This window comes from Coffea arabica, chromosome 8e (assembly GCF_036785885.1).
Source record: "Coffea arabica cultivar ET-39 chromosome 8e, Coffea Arabica ET-39 HiFi, whole genome shotgun sequence".
Taxonomy (NCBI): Eukaryota; Viridiplantae; Streptophyta; class Magnoliopsida; order Gentianales; family Rubiaceae; genus Coffea; species Coffea arabica.
Window position 1 is genome coordinate 37,647,993 of NC_092324.1, and position 20,157 is coordinate 37,668,149.

At 34.6% G+C, this 20,157-nt stretch overlaps 1 protein-coding gene across 3 annotated transcripts; it reads right to left on the reverse strand.

Annotated features, from left to right (window-relative positions):
- Positions 1 to 4,714: 4,714 nt before the first annotated feature.
- LOC113703964 (dynamin-related protein 3A-like) lies at positions 4,715 to 19,190 on the reverse strand. 3 transcript variants are annotated; one of them, XR_011819733.1, is made up of 20 exons: positions 18,529 to 19,190; positions 17,404 to 17,686; positions 17,156 to 17,184; positions 16,956 to 17,057; positions 15,523 to 15,591; positions 15,381 to 15,440; positions 14,455 to 14,568; positions 14,288 to 14,336; positions 12,790 to 12,899; positions 12,494 to 12,586; positions 12,319 to 12,411; positions 12,018 to 12,155; positions 10,866 to 10,952; positions 10,657 to 10,749; positions 8,794 to 8,836; positions 7,585 to 7,724; positions 7,298 to 7,441; positions 7,120 to 7,176; positions 5,850 to 5,949; positions 4,715 to 5,205 (listed from the first exon to the last, which is right to left on the reverse strand). XR_011819733.1 is itself a non-coding variant. In XM_027225516.2 (20 exons), exons 1-20 carry the CDS (start codon positions 18,964 to 18,966, stop codon positions 5,119 to 5,121), a joined length of 2,325 nt encoding a protein of 774 aa, XP_027081317.1. In that variant the 5' UTR covers positions 18,967 to 19,189; the 3' UTR covers positions 4,715 to 5,118. The 3 variants fall into 3 exon arrangements, 2 of the variants coding, with proteins under 2 accessions (XP_027081317.1, XP_027081318.1); XM_027225516.2 differs by having other exon boundaries at positions 7,124 to 7,176; positions 18,529 to 19,189; XM_027225517.2 differs by lacking the exons at positions 12,319 to 12,411; positions 12,494 to 12,586 and having other exon boundaries at positions 7,124 to 7,176.
- Between the last annotated feature and the right edge of the window lie 967 nt (positions 19,191 to 20,157).

Here is a 20,157-nt window from a genome sequence, read left to right on the forward strand (position 1 = left end):
GAGTGTACTCCCTAGATTTATTACTTCCTTAAACTAGTGTTAAATTTCAATTTTTATTACAAATTTAACACCTTAAGATTATCATAATTAATGGCAAGTTAATCATAATTAGAAAAGCAAAAGTGATAAATAACTTGCTCAAAATAATATCATCAAATAACCAAGTAAATATCACTAACAAGATATAGTAAGTTCATCCTTACTCTAGGCATAAACTTTAGCAAAACATGAAGAAACTCAAATCCAAACTTGTATTATCGCTAAACATGAAATCAAATACAAGAGAGAAAGTAGTAGAAGAGATATCACCCTTGTTACATGAGATCAACCTCTCCATCTTGCTCCTTAATTTTCATCCAAATCTAACTATAAATACAAGAAGGATAAACTACATTAACTATACTATACTATACTACCCTAACTAATGAACTAAGGAAATTCTAATGAAGACTACAATTTTGGTGAGTTTCTCTAGCCTTCCAAAGTTGCGAAAATGTCCTCCAAGGCTGCTATTTATAGAGGAATTCATGCCCAAGGTGAGTTGTTAAAGTTGATATAAATTGCTGCTTGGAATCACCAAAAGATGCTTCTTGAATTCTCTATACTTACTTGCTCAGTTCCAGCCAGATTTCTTGTAGATAAATTGATCAAAAAACTTGTATGAACAGAGCACAAGTTGCAAAGCAAGTTACAAAGCCGCAATTAGGGATCTGAGGGCAAGATCCGAGGTCGGATCGCTCAAAATACCCCTCGGATCTCATTTTTCTTCATTTTTATCTTCACTGCACATTAGGATCCAAGGCCTGTAACATGGGGATCCGAGCTCAAATCCTCCTCTCGGAGGTAGCCTCTGATTACAGAAGTTTATCTAAGGTCAGGTTTAGGACAGATCCGAACTCGGATTTACTTGATCTATTTTTTGTCCAACTTTAACTGATATTTTCTTGATTATAGAGGTTGAACTAGCTCTTGTGTAAAACGTGAAAGTTGTAGATCTTTGATCTAGCTTTCTAATGTATCAAGAATCATCAATTTGGAGCTTTGTGAACCGATAAATTACCAAAATACCCTCGATTGGTCAGGGCTCTGTTTCAGCTTTCAACAATGAAAATGCACTTCTATATTTCGACATTTTGACAATGAAAACAACTGAACTGGACTTCAATGTCTTCATACCAAATGTAGATATATCTCTTAGATTCAAAATGGTTCAAGAATCACCTCAATCCGATGTAGGGGTGTTCACGAATCGAGCCGCTCGCGAGCCGATTGCGAGCGACTCGAGTACGAGCTCGACTCGAGTTCGGTCAATATTGAGCTCGAGTCGAGCTCGAGTCGAGCTCGAGCTAATTAAGTCGAACTCGAGCTCGAGCTCAAGTTCAAAAACATTAAACTCGTTGGCTCGCGAGCTCAATTATATATATTTTTTTTATTTTTTATTTTAATAGTAAAATTACATATATATCTCTAATATTTTATTATATTTTTAAAAATTATTATTTTATTCATTTTTTAAAATAAATAATTATTTTTTATTTTTTAAAAAATAATTTTATTATTAATTTTTTTTTTATTTTTTAAGCTCGAGCTAAGTTTGACATTTTGAGCTCGTCGAGCTCGAGCTCGAGTTCGAGTTTCACAAAATTAACTGGAGGCTCGGCTCGACTCGACTCGTTTGCACCCTTAATCCGATGCTTGTGGCTCAAGATATAGCTGAAATACCACAAGGTATCAAAACTGTGAAACTTGATTCCTCTTATTCTTGATTGCATTTCCTCTTTTGCACTTCATATTCTCTTTTCATCACTTCGAACCATCATCAATCATCCAATTATCTTCTCAAATCACTCCAATTGATGATTGAATCCTTAAACCTATAAAAACATGAAGTTTTCATCATAAAAATTCATAGTAATGCAATTTTTATCACTTAAACCACAAAATATAGATTTTCACTAGAATTTTAACTAATTAGTTATAAAACTAAATAAAACACACAAAAACTAACTAACAAAACATACATAAAACATATAAACTATGCACTTATCAGCAACATTAATTAAGTAGCAATTGAAATAACCCCAAATAAAGTTAATACAGATAAAAAATAAATTAAATGAATTTATAAATAAAAGTATAGTTTGTTAAAAGAGAGAGGAAACCCCTAACAAAAAAATTCAAATTATGCAAGGTATACAAAAAGTTGATAGATATTCTTTGAATTAATTATTAAATTTTATATGATTAAAAGCCTAATATTATAGATATATGTCTTCAACTAAATACTAAATATGCAAAATTATATTTTCTCTATGAACAATTATTAAGTTTCTAGCAACATTATTTAAGTAATAATTAAAATAACACTAAATAAAGTTAATACCTATACTAAAATAAATAAAGTGAATTTATACATAAAAATATATTTTGTTAGAAAAGAGATGAAACCCTAATGAAAAAATAATTCAAATTTATTAAAATGGATTAAGTTGTTAGAAGAGAGAGAAATTATGAGAAAATTTGGTTCGAGAAGGGTTGGATACGGATATAGGTAAAATCAAAGTATCCAAATAACCCATCAATTCTTTTCAATTAGACATATCACCAAAGAGAGAACAAATGAGTGATTAAATTAACAACTTTATATATACACACACGATATATATATATATATTCTTAAATAAAAATTCATTTTTGCAAAATACTACCTATTAGGACATACTTAACGAATGCCTTAAGGGTTCTCATTAAACAAGAACCTAAATATATTACTTTTTCTCCAAAAATTTATTTTTTTTAGCAAAAGTATATTTTTATTGGGGAATACACCACTTTCTTAGTAAATTTACATCTATTTTGCTAACAATTCCCTGTTTTTAGAAACAGTTTCACTTTATTAGTAATAGTCATCTCTTTCTAAGGAAAAATACTATTACTTAAGTATAAGTTGCTATGACAGAGAAATTTGATATTGTATTTTGAAATTGTTTTCTTTAATCTATAATTTGATGTTAAATTTGTCTTATTATTTCCAAACAAATGTCTTTATTGGTATTTTTTTTTAAATTTTAATCTCCCAATGGGTGTATCTATACCCAAACAAAAAAAATAAACTTGAATGTATGGAGTTGGACAAAAGTTAATACTATATTCCATTTTAAAAATGAAATTTGATTATCTGCATATAAACATGGAAAAATATTTTCATATTAAATTATATCATTGGGGCTAGTGGCAGAACCATGCTCAGCCAAGGGGGTACAATTCCACCCTCTCAATTTTTTTGAAGGCTCTAAAATAGCCTATAAAAATTTTAAAAATTTAGTATTTGCCCTACTTTTGCCCCTTCTGAATGTTGATAGTATTCTCTCTGACCCCTATAATTGCCCTCCAAGGTATTAACATATTTTATAATTATCCTCACAATTTCCACAATGGTGAATCTTGAACTAAAATATATTACATGATGCTATTTATTTCCTTTCTATTAAATTTTATTTACTTTTTTTTTATTAAAGAAACTATTATTTACTTAATATTGAACGTTTCTTACATGTCCATTTCATATAAATTATAAGCCAACCAAATATTCATCTGGCGGTTTGATTGTGTACAAATTATTCACATACTATATTTGTTAATTAGAGGTTATATCTTGTATTCTTAGGCATAATTTTAATTATTATACAATTTTATACAATTAGATGACTTGGAAAATAATGAATCTCAAGCTATAGACAATTTTTAATTTTTTTTTTGTAATTTTAACTACATTGATTTACTAGAACAAATATTTAGTTGGCCCAAAATCTATATAGCAACACGTTGTAGATCTAAAATAATATTATTGCAACCTGTAAATAAAGGTCCTAGCTTTGCTACCGTTGGTGGATAAAAAAGTGTGACCAAAACACTACTGTCATGATGCAATAAATTAAAGTTTTGATTGAAAAATTACTATTGTATCCTATTTCAAAATTGAAATTTGATTATCTGTATATAATCATGGAAAATACTATTTTCATATTGAATATGACCCAAGCACTATTGTTAATGGCACAATATGCCATGGGTTTTGGTCACATTTCTTGAAACACATAGAGAGATCAGAAAATAACGGGAATATAGGAATTAATAGGTGCTTTGAGAATTAAGATTAAATATTTTGTTAGCTTTACTTCCATAACCTGAATTTCAACAGATATTTCGGAATTTAATAGGTATTTTGCTTAAAGGATTAGAGCAGCATGATATGTATTTAAATCTGTATTTTAGGCTTTGACAATATTCAACAAATGCTTGGGAGTCACCAATACGGATCCACCTGCACTCAGATTGAGTGATCAAGTATTTTCAATTTCCTAGAAAAATCACCACATTCTTTAAAGGGGTGAGAGATGAGGAAAATGTGTAAATGAAGGAAGATCTTAGAATACATGGTGAGGTGATAAGAAGCTTTTCCTAAACTTCTGTCCTTTTGATTAATTTTAAAGGATTATCTGAATATGTATCACCAGATAGTTGAACCAAAAAGTAAATGGCATAGAAAGAATTGACAACGAAAAGTGTATTGCAAAATGTTTATATTAAAGAGAAGCATAACTAAACTTCAGCACTTATCTTAAATATGGTAACCAACTAACACGAAATCTTGGCTCCGGAAGAACTATACCCTGAAGTAAGTGCCAAAGCTCAATAATGCTTCCTCGAGAGATTTGAAAATCGAAAGAGAAGTCATATCCATCATTCTATAACGTTGATTTTGTTCTTTTTTCTTGTCATGTTTCAACTTACACCAGAACTGCATATAACATATACATAAACAACATACCACGTTTCCAACTCCTATACTAGCTGTGCCTTAAATAAACATCATTATCCGACCCACCTACTATATATGCCTGTCAAAACTTTCATCTAGCTAACCTATACTAACACTATATAACTTTATGTTGCTCTATACCCCTTTATCAATCTCCACCTGCTCATAATGATGGAATTAAGCTGCATGATCGTCTATTGTCTTCAAGAAAGAATCTAGTGTCTTGAGTTTGATATCAGCTGGTTCAGCATTGAATCGCCAAGCTAGACAATCAGAAGAAATAATCAGAAGAAAGGTCAATGGAACCTTGGCAAAATTGAGGCGTCATTAGTATCACTGCTTGGCGTTGTAGAAGAAACATCAGCGACAACCTTGTCAAGCGTCTATAAGAAACAAAAAAAAAAAACAGAAATTTTACTTTCTTGGAGAAAACTTAGAATCTGCATATTCTGAATAATACTGAAGAATCAGACAATAACCCTGAATCAAGAAGTTAGCTTTCCTACCAATGAGAGTTTCTCTTGCAACCCAAATTACAGATCAAAATGTGAAACAGCTTAAACAAAAAAGTGCCAAATAGGTGCTACACCCAAAACAAGCCATTTTGTCATTTTATGAATGCAGCAGCTGCATAAACATTCAATTTTGTACTTTCCTCTATTTCCTACCTATTCTAAATTGAGTGGATAACCAAGGAGGGGCACATTCCATGATTTCTGAAAAGGATCACATTGACACGCCTGGGTAAGAAGACTGTTCATCAACAGACATTTTGGTGGGAAGAATGCACCAGATGTCCCAATGCTACTTGCCAGGCTATGTGCATATTTCCAAAATGACAAAATATTTATGTTACCCATTCAATTAAAGAGATCACCATGAAAATCTTTTACCAGACAGACATGAAAACGTTCTCTGGGGTCTTGGCACAATCTAAGAGGCAAAGCCTTGAATTCAGATGTGAGCTACATCAGTGTATTAAACTTGCATCAGAGCACCAAAAAATTCTCAAACTTACTCCACTAACCTGAATAGCTTGTTGCAGAATAAGAAACATTTCACCAGTCTGTTTTCTTTTCAAGACATCATCATCATGTTCCCATAACAACTCTTCAAAAAGGCTTTCTCTGCACAAAATTGTGGCAACCACAAACATTTATAGTGTATGTGGGGTAAAGCATTTCATACAGACATATCAATTTTGCAACAAGGGTGAATGCTTGAATAGTCAATTGATATATTTGCTCATACTGTATAATTTTCTGGTTCTCATTTTACGCTTAGAAGAAGTAATTGCATTATGCATGATACTTTGACATAATCTACAGTAACATTTGGTAATGCTCTATTTCAACTAATTCTTAACTCCTAGAAATTTCGATGACAATCACAGGCTGACAGCTCCAACAACATTTGGTTTGACATAACCCTTGGACAAACATTAACGTAAAAGCTTGAGGAAAATTTCAAGAACAAATTTGGCTCGTCCAGCTAAAACTTTCCTTGGATTTAGACTATTATGATCAGGATCTGAATTGAAAGTTGGCAGTTCTTAGAAACATTTGGTTGATGGTACTGCTGTATTAACTAATACAAACAGATAAAGAATTACTCAGTAAGCTAATGCCATTGCAAATTACCTGGTTTAATCCCTTGACTTTATCCATGATGACACAAACTGTCATGCATGTAGGAGTTTCACCATAAGCAGAAAAGGAGAAAGAAAAAGATGGTTTCATTTCATATACCAATTGGCGAAAAAGGATTAGATAAGTGGACAGATCCATAAATAGAACTCCAGTCAAAGTGGGTTATGAAGAAAGCTGTAGAGTTACCTCTGCTAATTAGAAAGTTTTGACACAGCTAGAAACTTTTGTGAGATGCATTTAGGTCAAAAAACTCATCAGCTTCAGAAGCAAACCCATAAATTCCACCCAAATGCTTATCCCGCGGACACACACATAAGTTTCTTTCATGTTTTGAAACTTATTATGGTCCATGCTTACAAGAGTCCTTCACAAATTCTAGCACTTTTACCATTCTATATTTCTGACAAAATCATGGGTTTGCGTTTGGTGTTCGTAATTATCCTCCATTTTCAAATCCAGTACCATAGTCTTGTCCCAATATGTCAGTATCTTAATGAATATGACTCGTAATTAGTATTAAAACCAACCTGTGGGTAAACTGTAAGATGACTCGAGAGCTATATTCATGTGTTTGCAAATACAGTTCTAACTGCATCAAGCAGCTTCGAGTTTGCAAAATATAAGAGAGAGAATGACAAAAGTACTTACATACCTGTACAATTTCTTTATGAATATGCCAAGAAGATCCCTTCTAATATCGTTGACCTATAGTTGTAGACATACAGAAACAGATTGAACAATATATCTTTTTTGGTCTTAAAAGAAACAGAAGAATATACTGGAAGACCAAACTCAGTATGAACAGAATCAGAGAGAAGAAAAGCACCAGAAAATGCATTATAGCCTTTGGCACCAAGTCCTGAACATTCTTCCGAACAATGTCATAGTATGACTGAAGAAGCAATTTCATAACTATAATCTCAGTTTGGTACTCTGTTCCTCTTTCCAGCGGCCTTAATAAGGATGGTGGCTGTATCACAGATGCACAGAGAGAGAGAGAGAGAGAGAGAGAGAGACAGAGACAGAGACAGAGCGAGAGGGAGTCATCATGGCTATTGAAAATAAATCCTGAATTTACAAAATAAATATATTCTTTCAACACGAGCTGGTCACCTCGGTAAGGTGAATAATGGAAGGTGCTTGATTAATATCATGCATAGTTTTCCCAGGCTCTCTACTGGATGAAGTTTCTCCTGAGGTTAAGCGGCTTCCAAATATGGATGAAATACCCCATGTCCTTGTGGTTGAATTTCCTGTAAGACACGAAGCTTCAGATTTCATTATTGTTATCTACTGCTAACAAAAAAAGGTGTGCACACAGAATTTGAGCTATGTGCAAAGTGTTTATACGTGTCATTACTTATAAGCAACAGAATATTTTTCATAATTCCACTGATTGTAATGCATCTTTATATATATAATGGTTCAGACAAATTAGTCTGCCTGTGGGTAAACATTCAGAAACAAAAGCCAAGTTCCAAGCAACAGCAAGATTACAACGACAAACGTAAAAAATAAAACAAAATAAAATAATGAAAATTGCTATTAAAAGCAAATCAACAAGGCATTAGTTTTGCAAACAAATTTTAGTTAAAAGTAATCTACATAAAATATGGTTATAGATTGGAATGCCATATAAATTTTAAAAAGTTCAAACCATATGGTTTGCATGCGTGTAGACATTCACAGACCAGTGAAAAGCAAGAGTACAATGACCAATGATACAGAGGGAAAAAAAACTTTCATGGTACTTATAGATATTCATTAATAAGGTCCAAAAAGGGTTTGAACTTTATGCAGCAAAGGATATGCATGTAATTTGGGACCAGCAAGTTTAAATCACCTTATAGATAAAGCAATGAATATATTACTTGACCGCAAAAATGAACTTCAATGTGATTAACATTACTTGCATTTTAGACGTTTAAGAAGAAATGAGAGGCAAGAAGTGCAAATTCTGTCTTCATTTGTTACCATAACGATTATATGAAGAAATAAGTCTAGACTGGCATCATCATGAAAAAGGAAACATGAAGTCAATCATGCAGTTCATACGTGAAGGGGTAGTTTCAGATTGATTCTGTTGTTTGCTATCCTATTTGGTGTGGACAGATTTATTCATAATTTTGATGTTAATTGGAGATACTAATTATTTGATTCTGGTGTTTATGTGGAATCATGAACGTGAACCTTTAACAGAAGATACCCCTCAAAGGTAAATAGAATGTAATCCAGAACCAAAGAATCCGAACATTTTGATAAAGCAAGGCTGTGAGCAGAGACAAGTGTATCATGACCATAATTTTCCATTAACAAGCTTACCTATTGATGCAGTTCTTTCACCATTTGACTGAGGTTGACCAGCCTGATACATCATGACAAGAAGAAAGTTAACAACCTGAGTAAAATTTCATTCTGCAGTCAAAGACTCAAAACCGGTAAGAACATAAACAGAAGGCAGCTTCATTTCTTGACTAGTTTGATTTAAATTCAGGTTTGAATTTTATACACTTTCACTGTGACTACAAAAAGGCTTCTAAGTGAGAAATAAGGAGTCAAATTGCCTTTTCTATCTTATCTTGCACTTGATATGTCTACACTGTTCCAGGACTCCCTCATATATCACAGACCTCCCGTTCCAACTTCACCATATCTGAAGATATTCCTCAACCCTTCTCCCTCCAATTCACATTTCAGGCCCTGCACCTAAACCTTGTGGGGTCAAATTGAAGTGTCCTATAGCACAATTCCCTCACAAATGAAGTATACAAACTAATAATGTTATTTATTTCTGTTTAATAGTGTTTCAAAGGAAGAATAATTTTTCAATGGAAGAAGAGGAGGGAGGAGGCAGGCAAAATAATAATACTGGGAAGTGTAACACAGGCATGGGATGGTTGGAGAGGAGGTTGGGGAGGGACTGTAAGCTAGGCAGTTTGCTGCAGAAGTGACAAGATATGATACAGAACAAGGACCCCCGGGTTCAGGAATCCCTCGTCTGTATCAATATAATTTAATTTAGGGTTTTTAATTAGGATATTTTCTATAGTTTTATTACTATTTTTATTAGGATTATTAGTTGCAATCATGCCACGAGGAACGACAAAGAATGCAAACAAAGCAGCCACTAGCACAAGAGATCCGCGGACGGATTCACTTCAGGCCTTCGCGAATCCTCCCCTCGCAGATCATCCTCAATGAAGATCGCTACTGGACATCTAGCCGCCGGACTTCAGGCCAGTGTTTGAGCTGGACTTCATCTGGTCTTTACGCAGCTTTATTTCATTTAGGGTTTTAAGTGTGTTTTTGTTTCTTTTTCTGAGTAGGACTCTATAGCCTATAAATAGGTGTATCTAGGGTTTTTGTAGATAGAATTTTCTTCTATTAATCAAATCTTGGTTGGTTTTGCCAATCGTTGTGTTAGTTTTCTCATGTTTTTATGAATCTTCGATTCATTTCCAGGATTCGTATGTGTAACAGTTCTCTTATAGAGGTTGTTCGTGTAACTCCACCGCTTCTCATGCTTCCACTACTGCATCAAGATAGAGGAATCAATAGTGGATGTCCACTCTTTATGTTATAAAAATTGGAATAATATAAATAGGCAATATAGAAGTCTGCAAATAGAGGAAGGGAAATTTGGTCCAAGACAAGAAAGAAGTTGAGTGAAGTGGCAGTCCAGAGAAGGGGTTGCTAATATTGGCTTCATAAGGAAAAAAAGGCATCAGACAAAGAAAGAAAGGAAGAAAGAATCGTAGAGACAAGTTCTCTTTAGGTTGTCTAACAGGAGAAGGAAGGAAGGAACAAGAGCCTGTAAATTTTTCCATCTTCATAGAAGACTGATTCCCCATGCTAGAATACAGTTATGAAGAGCAACAAAGTGAAATGCCTTCCTCATGTTCCGTGTCAATTGCTCTCTAGGAAATCTTCTCCAAATTTCAGGAAAAAAAAAAACAAACAAACAGAGGAGCACATTCTAATCTATTGGCTCATTACTTGGGACATTCTTTTAGTACAGCCTTCCAAGAATATATACCTCAATCATGGTATCATACAGTTATATTTATGTTTACTATTGTTTACTTGCTGTCTTGAGCTCTCTCCATGGGGCAACTTATTATGTATGTTTGACTTCATATGCAATTGTCAAATCGTGCATAAAAGTAGATACACAGAAGATAGTACCTGGTTTGGGAAAGCACCAATATCAGACCGAGATGGATTTGATTGAGACATCTGGCCCATCTCTGATGCGTTACTTTGAACATCTCTACCATCCTAAGCCATGTTGGACGACCCATACAAGAATATATGATTGGCACAAAACATATTTGGTCTTTGCACAAAAAAAAAAACTTCCCAATGATTTAATTTCTGCAGAGTTGTGCGGATACCTGAGAAGCTCTTACATGCTCCACAGCAATCTCCAAAGCGCGTTTCCCGCCAATAAAATTTGGATGGGAGGAATTTATATAACCCATCTAAACACGAACAAAGTAGTGAAAAGATGAACACGTAGCAAAATCAGTGAAAAAAAGTTAATAGATGGCTCAAGAAACATGACAAAATTAATAGTTGGAACAAATTTTTTTTTTTTTTTGTGTTGTAGTCAATGCAGAGATCTTTTGTTTAAAATGTAGTATGATCAAGGTCTGCTTAGGATCAGAATTTACAGAGCCTTGTGGCACCAAGAAGAATTCCTTGATAAAAGGAAATGTAGGAGAATTTAGGTGCTAAAGTCGAAGCACAAATTCAAGAAATTTCCATGTCAAATATATAAAGATAAATGAGTATCAGCATACGGCACATAATGCAACCAATGATTTCTCAAATTTTGTGCATGCATGTTGCACCTTTCATCGTGTTCACAGGTTGCCGTTTCAGGTGCAGTCACCAGAACTATCAGTAATAGCCATCGTTACGAAATGAAAATTAACATAAAGGTAATAGAAATGCTATAGATTTGGAAAAATATGCAACATCCTAAAGTTGAAGTATCTAGAAAAATATGCAACAAATAAATGGCTATACTACTAGTTATGTAAACAAACAGGTGAACCCAAGTTGAACAGTAAAGGACAAATCTAAAAAAAAAAAAAAAAAGTAGATTTGATAATGAATTCTGATAGAAAGAGAGGTATGATAGTCACCTGAAGCATATAGCTTAATCCATCACATAGTTTTCTCCCTTTGTTCTTTTTAATAAGATCAATATCAGATGTAAGGACAAGTGAAATTGGAATCAGTTCTCTGTATTGGCAACCTATTTAACTCATTTCTCCACATAGCCACACACAGGTATGCTAAACTGTTCATTTTAGTGAAAACTCTCCTGCACATGCTCTTTCATTCTAAATGTTTCTCTACCTCAAGACATGCCTACTTCAGAGCTCTAATCAGAATTGCCAGTTTTCTGACAATCTATAAGCAAAATTTCCAGAATTTTGATCGTCACTGGTTCTGAAAACATTTTCAGCCAAAACGACTTAAAGAAATGGAAAAAACATAAGACACATCTTGAGAAAAAGAAACTTGATAACAATTACCTCCATCTCAATCATGTTTGTTATCATCCTTTCAGCAGGTTTTGACCCATCATGCAAAAACTTTAGTGTGACATCCTCCAACTGCCTTCTCAGCCTTGGGAACCTTTTTACTTCTTCTGGTTCACAATCATGACTCATCTGCACAAACATTCATGTTAAAATATGTGTTCTTCAGCAAAGAGGTCTCATGCATGCGTCTAGTGTGTATGACTATCTTAAGAAGAGGAGAAGCATGGGAAAACAGAAGAGCTAAACGCTATATGCCAGAAGTGTTTCTAAATTGTTTCAGTTGTTTCTTCACCTTAATAAGTTCTTCATAAACATGCTGTAAGCATTGAAGGCTAGGATCTAGCAACCTAGAAATTTGTCTTCTAACCAGAATTTCAAATGGGACCTGAAAAATCAGCATTGGAATCAGATCAAAAACACTCTTTATGATTTACTCAAAAGGTACTTCATAAGATCATCATACATACTTCTGGCACGAATAAAGCATTTCTTGGACCAGTTGCATTCTGTATAGCTATTCTAATATTCTCATCGGTCACCTCATCACAAGGATCAACTTCCTACAAACAGAACATGATCTGCTCAGGAGATGCGGCTCTCAACATTCTTCATCATTTACAAATTGGCAAAACAAATTTGTTTAGTGAAAACATCTTTTAGGTATAATGAAGAACTCTGCTTCACAGAGTGAAGGGGGAGTTTGGGATTTATAATTCGGCATCTTTGCACATCAATAGTATGAGTTCAAGAATAAAATTTGCACCTCCAAGCTCTTTACAAAAATTGACTGAAAAATGTAGTGAATCCTTGCTCCCCCAGACAACTCTGTTGTTGACAGGTTTTCACTTTTCCCATCCACCATAGCAGAAAATGCTTCAGTCGGTCACATAACAAAAGGAAAGTTAGATGCAGATTGGAATCTGGACAACACAGTGAAGCTTTCCAATAAACATCACAGATGGAAATTCTGGTGCACTTGGACTAAAAGAATGAAAGCAGAAACAGAGATCTAATCCAAAAATAAATGAACAAAAAGTAATAACAGGAAAGTAAAACAGACAGGAGATGCAGAGAATAACAACTAAAACAAAAAGGGGGAAGGGGGGGGGGGGGGTAGAGATTTGTGGGACATCTTAGTAGCTTGCCAGATTCTCAAAGTAAAATGCAGTTTCTTGGAAATTTATATTGCCAGATAAAAATTAGATCTCAAATATGCAATATATATATATATATGTGTGTGTGTGTGTGTGTGTGTATAAAGGGCTAAGGAACCGGTCCAAAGATTTTGCCAAAAAAAGAAAAGTAAGCCTCCGTTACATAATGCGTGAGTCTCCTTAAATTTCTAGCTTTTCTTAGCCTTCCTTTGTTGACTTTAGCTACCTATGCTCCATAAAATGCTAATTTTGTAGTTCTCAATGTGTCGTGATACAACTTCAGAATGAAAACCGTGACTTCTCCTCAGCTCCAAACTTCAAATATTAATTCAAGCAAGCATAGATATTCAATTACTACAGTTACTGGAAACGAGTCCATCCTCAGTCAACCTCATAAAAATCTCCCAAAGCAGGGGAATACTTTCATGAATATAAAAAATCCCATTTTTTATCTTCCTTTATTTCCCTCTTTGTAAAGCCAGTCACCTGACTCACCCCAAACTTCAAATACTCCTCTTTGTAAAGCCATCCTGTCCCTCTTCATTTCTTGTACTACTTTGCTTACCTAGAAGACTGGTATCTGATGCCTAACCTTGAATCATGCTAGTATCCAAGAACTTGCATGGTCTGCTGCTTTACTTTTTGCCAACTCAGGCCAGTAATTTGTCTTGGCAGTGATTTTCTTGAAAAAGCTCCTCAAAGCTCAAGTTTGAGATATATTAAAAATATTCTTTGTACTTGGTTCTTACAGCCCAAGCTAATCGATTTTATTAATCAGGGAATTGTTGCCTGTCCAAAACAGTATGGATTCTGAAACAACTAATACAGTTATAGAAGTCAAGGTACAACTTTGTCACATCAAACCCAAAAAAAAAAAAAAGAATACCTTTGTAACATGGATAGTCACATTTCCTTTCATGCAAAAGCAGCAATCTAAGCAAGAGAAAAGAATTGTTTTCTTTTCTTTTTTTTTTAATAAAAGGGCATTCCCTGAACAACTAAGCCATATGAAAAGGAAAGAACAAGAAAAGGTACACGACTGAAAGCTTTGCCATGATGCAGAAGAAAAGGTGCACAGATGAAAGATATGCATGAATCAGTTCTCACCTTCACAATATTTTGTCAGAATATTCAACAAAATTGCACCTTGCTCTGTCTGTTTCAATGTTTAAAACAAAATCATTGATGAGTTAAACCATCAACAATTGTTTTGTTCATAACCATTCCAAGAACGTTTTCAATAGAGAAGATTCTAAAAATGCTTTGCATCTTACTTTTGATTCCATAACCTCTCCCAACGCATGCCCCTCTTTTGCCACAGTAACAAACTGATTATTTAACTCTTTTCTCAAATTAGGAAGAACAACTCTAATATGCTGCTCCAAAACCTGGAAAAATAATGGAGCAAAAAAAAGGACAAGTAAACAAGAAGGAACATGATAGTTGATAACTAATTAATCATTCAACTCAACACTTCATAAGAAACTAAACATGTAATGTTTACAGATAGAGTACTTAGGATAGAAAAACTGAACGAGGAAAATATCACGAACAGAAGAATGCTATCGTATCAATGTAGGTTTTGACCAGTTTCACTGTCACTCCAAATTGTGTCTGAAGAAACCAGAGCACTACATCATTTAGATTCAATATGAGATAGGTTTCTAATTCTCCTTGGTCTTCAACTTCTATACAAACTTAAGCATTTCTTAAAAATTAAACTAAAGAAATTAACATTCCAGCAAATACTTCCCTGGTTATCTTGTATAAAAACTAGCTTCTACTCTTTTTGTTAACTTGTTAATATTCTCCAAATAGAATCGTGGGGGACTAGATCGCCTTTGGGTGTTGTTTGCTGTTGGAAAGGTTCAAAATTGTATCCTATACTCTTTGATTGAGGATTGATGATTCTCGTCTTCAACAAAAGCACAAAATTTCACTGCTACAGCTACGAATTTGCACAAATGAGAAAGCTAGCGACACCTATATGAAGTTTACAAATTTCTTTTCCAAAAGGCGAAAGAAGTTCAGGAGGGTTTACAAAGGCAAATCAACACAGAAGTCTCAAAAGAGTGGCACTGATAATTGGGGACCAAAGCACCAAAATGACTTTCACATAGATCCTTTTATCGTATGTATGTACAAATAATACAGTATGTTGTTTTGAGTTACATATAACAGTGCAAACACACACAACTACCTGATTTAACTTCCTTGCTAAATGCTGGATGCCACAAGAATTTTTAAGGCCATTGTATACCTTCAACAAAGGTAAACATCTTAGGAGCAATTATAAACTGTAAAGTTAAATGAAAAACACAAAAAAGAATATTTAAGAGTACTGGATTATCACGGAAGAACTGTTCCTCATAAGCAAGTGCTGATGCAATACTACGATTCTTGTTAATATCCTGGGAGAAAAAACAAAAATAAGAAGCAACTAACACTATTTAAGATCACCCGTAAAATGCAGATAACACTTGACAGACTATAGTTGGAAAATAATGAATGTCATTCACAAACCAGGTTTTCAACTTTACAGCTTAAATATGGTTTTAAAAGAGAGAATGCCAAACTCACTGCAGCCACATGTTAAAATAGTTCTTAGTGATATCAGATTTTTAGTTCCATTTGTCTACTTTTCCCTCTAGCTTGTCATCATAACTCTTCTAAGGATCCACTTTGAAAGAGAGGATTTACGTTTCTTGTCTGAACCTACAGCATCCAAGCTAATGGTATTTAGTATTAAGCTCACAACTGTAATATCATTTTCTATACTTTTACCATATATCCCTACATCACCTTCATAATCTGAATTGGGCAACCCTAAATTTTGCTTTATGGCATTCCTTTCACAACATCAATAACTTTTTTTTTCAGAGCCTATAGAGCCAAATTCTGAAGTTAGCTGAACTGCATGTGTTACTCATCCTCCTATTTTCATGACTTGCACCCTCCATAATACCCTCGGAAGAAAAAGGAAAGCAAGTGGAACAGGCCAGGCATTTAATCACCCACAAACCTTGAGCCCTATTAACAACCAGGATTATCTTGAATGATGTTAAATAGATGGATCCCCGGACCTGACCAAATACGAAGAACGCATGTTACAAAACATCAGCACAGGAATGTTCAAAGGAATGTTCAATTTTACTCATCCTCTCTCATTTGCCTACCAATTTTCTTTTCTTCACTTGCTGATAGATAAATTTGAAAGGGCAAGATAAATGTTGAGACCATGACTACAACATTTTGATTCTTTTATTTATAAAAGTAATCTCTTTAAATCTAAACAATAGATATTTCTTCCCATCCTGTTGGACAAAACCCCACAGCTCACTATTTATACTGGAAAGATCTACAAATGAAATAAGTCCTGAACAACAGATTGGCTTTCATCAAATCTGATATGCTTAGAAACATTTGAGAAAGTAAACTAATTTTGTTTGCTCTTCAGTTCCATCTTCTTTGCATCCAAAACCCTGTCTACATCCCGAATTAGCTACAGTTGTTGGAAATGATCTCCCCCCATTCAAAAAATTCTTCAGTACAATGAAATTAAGAAAAGACATTCAAAGACCAGTGGACTTCAGGAACTAAAGTTGAATGAATATGGATGCAGACCCCAAATTTGTTCTACAAGACAAGAATCAATGCACGGCATCTGCGAGCTAATTCAGCTGAGTTGATATCAATCAAATACTGACAAAATTACATATTAGAAAAGATATGAACAGCAATGACAACAGTATTGTGAATAACCTGAAAGAGTTACCTCTTGACTGCGGTTGATGACACCAACATATCCTAAACGAAGAGGAATAATAGTTCCAAGCAAAAACTTGCGTGCATCAGTACCTCTGTCCATTATATCAAGCTACATCCACAATAAAGTGGTTTCATAATCTAGTTTTACTTCAAAGAACCCACTGCACTGTTCTCTCCAATTGCAATAAGCTAAAATGAAAAACCAACCTTAGTAATCACACCAATTGTACGAGAACCTGGCAGAAAACGAAACTTGTCAATCCACTAAACCATAAAAGAGAGCATATAACATTACATTTACATTCATACTCATAATACATCAAATCCTTGTACGATAGACATACATATAAAGCTTATTGCTTAGTATATCTAGGATGACTAATCTATAACAGAAATATATGCTGCTGCTTCCAAATAAAGTCAAGCAGAGAAAATCATCCTGCCAAAAAGCCTACCAGCTGGATCAACCTCTCTAGCCATTTTAAGCGCATCAGAAGTGGCCAAGTCTGAGTTTGCAGGAGTAACAGCCAATATGATACAAGTTTCCTGTCTTATGTAGGAGTTTATGATTTCCCTGATTCTTGCTTCTATATCATTTGGTTGATCCCCTACAGGTACCTTAGTAATCCCAGGCAGATCAATGAGGGTTATATTAAGAACATTTGGAGAAGAAACTTTCAATCTAATTTCTTTATCTGAAACTCCTTTGTTTAGCCCTGCTTCTCTCTCAGTCTCAACCTGCCAGAATGTTGAATTCCAATGTCAGAAACTCAATGGCAATAGTCATAATGCTGTATGGCATATAAGACCTAGTTTAATCCACATCTTTCACAAAAACAGGTCCTTATTCCCACAAACTCATAAAATTCAAAGGGACATAAAAGGCGGAAATCAATCAGTTACAAACACCACTATGACATAAACGCAACTATTGGTTTCTGAACATTCTATAAAGCTTATGCTTTATATCCCAACTTAAGACAACTGCTGCTTTATTCGGTCATGTTTGAATTTAGCTACTTTCAGTTACGCATGTGGGAATTACTTGGTTTATTATCCTATGCGCTCCTTTTTCTTAATCAATGTGTCTGAAAAGCCAAAAGAATCCCTCTTTTTTTGGCAGGTTAAGAGTGCTTGGTTCCTTGACTCCTCTTAAATGGCAAAGGCTAAAGAGCAGACATTAGATAGATCTCAATAAAATAAAATAAAATAAAATAAAAATTCACAGCCAAGAAACTTCTCATAAGCAGTTAGTGACAATGAAAAATCTGAAACATGCTCTCCACAACCAAACCTAAAAATCTATGATGTCATTGTCATCCGAATGTGTGCAAATCAATAATTTGACAGTTATCTATCGTTGGACATGCCAATGCCAAAAACAAGCTGCATGAATTTGATATGGCTACAGGATACAACTATAGAAGCATAAGATACAACCACCCTTTTATCTATTTAAAAAGAAGCCAGAGCAATCTACAAGCATTAAAGCACAACGTACAACACCACCCTCCTAGAGAGGAAGAATAAAGTACAGAACAGATATTCAACAACTATTTCAAAACAATAAATTAAATAACCTGAATTTCGCGGCAAATTTCAGAGAAATCGTAGAACTTTCGGCCAGGCAAGTGACGAAACTCCCCCCACTCGAGACCGTCATCCTCATCACCGGGCAGGGACGGACGGTTCTCCAGCTGCAGAACCAGGGGACAGCGAGTACAAATATCGCAGCCACGGGGGAGAAAGTCACGGCGGACTAGGGCTTCAAGGACGCTAGACTTGCCGCTACTCTGGCCACCAACAACCGCCACCTGCGGCAGCTTCAGCTTCGAAAGCTGCTCCTGTTGGTCCTTCCCCAGCGACGCAAATATGTCTTGTAGCTTATTAACAATCGGAATAACAGAGCCGCCGATAAAAGGAGTCGGAGGCGGAGGCTGGTTATAGTCTGGGAGCAGAACGCCGTCGTCAACGTCCGATACTTGTTCCACGGTTGTGACAATTTTCTTACGTCCCATGACCGGGGATTAGAGGGAGAGAGTGAAAAAGGTTTTGTGTACTGGGGAAATTGGGGATAACTTATCGGCTTTGTTTTGGGATCTAATTGGTTAGGAAAGAAAGTTCTTGGGGAAGAAGATACGCTGAAGTAGCAGCGGTAAATCGAATTTATTTTTGGTGACATGCAAGGTGGGAGAGGTAGCTTCAGAAAAAAGCACAGTTATGTAGCTACTGGTTATATCTACTGGGGCTTTGTCATACCATTTTTATTTGTCTGAAAAAAGTTTTAATTTCTAATGTTTATTCCAATAATCTTAGGGTTTATAATAAGTTTATGTGTTTATGTGTTCTTATGGCATAAATAAATATAAACTTTGTTATATTTTAGGGAGTGTATAATAACCTCATTGTTAACACTTAAAATTAAGGATAAAATACATGAAATTTCTCTATGGTTTCCCTTGCTACGATCACATGACTCCTCTCTAGTTTTAAAATAGGGCAGACAATGTATTTGATGCCTGAACTTTCAAACTAGGTAAAATACACGGAATTCCCGTATGATTTTCCTTGCTAAAGTTAGGTGACTCCTCTATAGTTTCAAAATGGCACAAACATTCTATTTGACTATTGAACTTTTAATTTGGGTAAAATTTAACTCTCCAACTATTAAATGTCAACTTTTAGCCTCCAACTTATAAAAATGTATCCCTATGTCTCTTTTGTCAAGTTTATTCGATTATGCAACCGAAAAGACTAACCACACGACGGGCATGAAACATTATAGAAGTGTTTTTTTGTCTGCACAGCAACAGGGAACCAAGAATAAGTGAGATAATCCCTATCCAATTTGGATTTATGCTAGTTTAGATCTTTGGCTATAAACATCCTTGTAACCTATTCAACTAAAAAAAAAGATAATTTTTTGGCAATAACATTGAGAGTTATTCTGTTGGCTTTTCGTGAGCATTCTTTGAATATTTTAGAGTTTGTTAATGAGTTGTTCAAGTGACTTATCAATGATTATGAGGTGTTCAAGTGACTTATCAACGAAGGATCACACTTGATTGTAGCATCTTCTACCAAAATCAAGGTTTTGGTGTTTCTTTAGTTGTGGGTTGAGATTGCATCAAGGTTCGTAACTATAAGGATTCATAGGGTTGAGATTTATTCCGCTGCCAAACTTCGACACTATTGGTCTAGATCCAGGA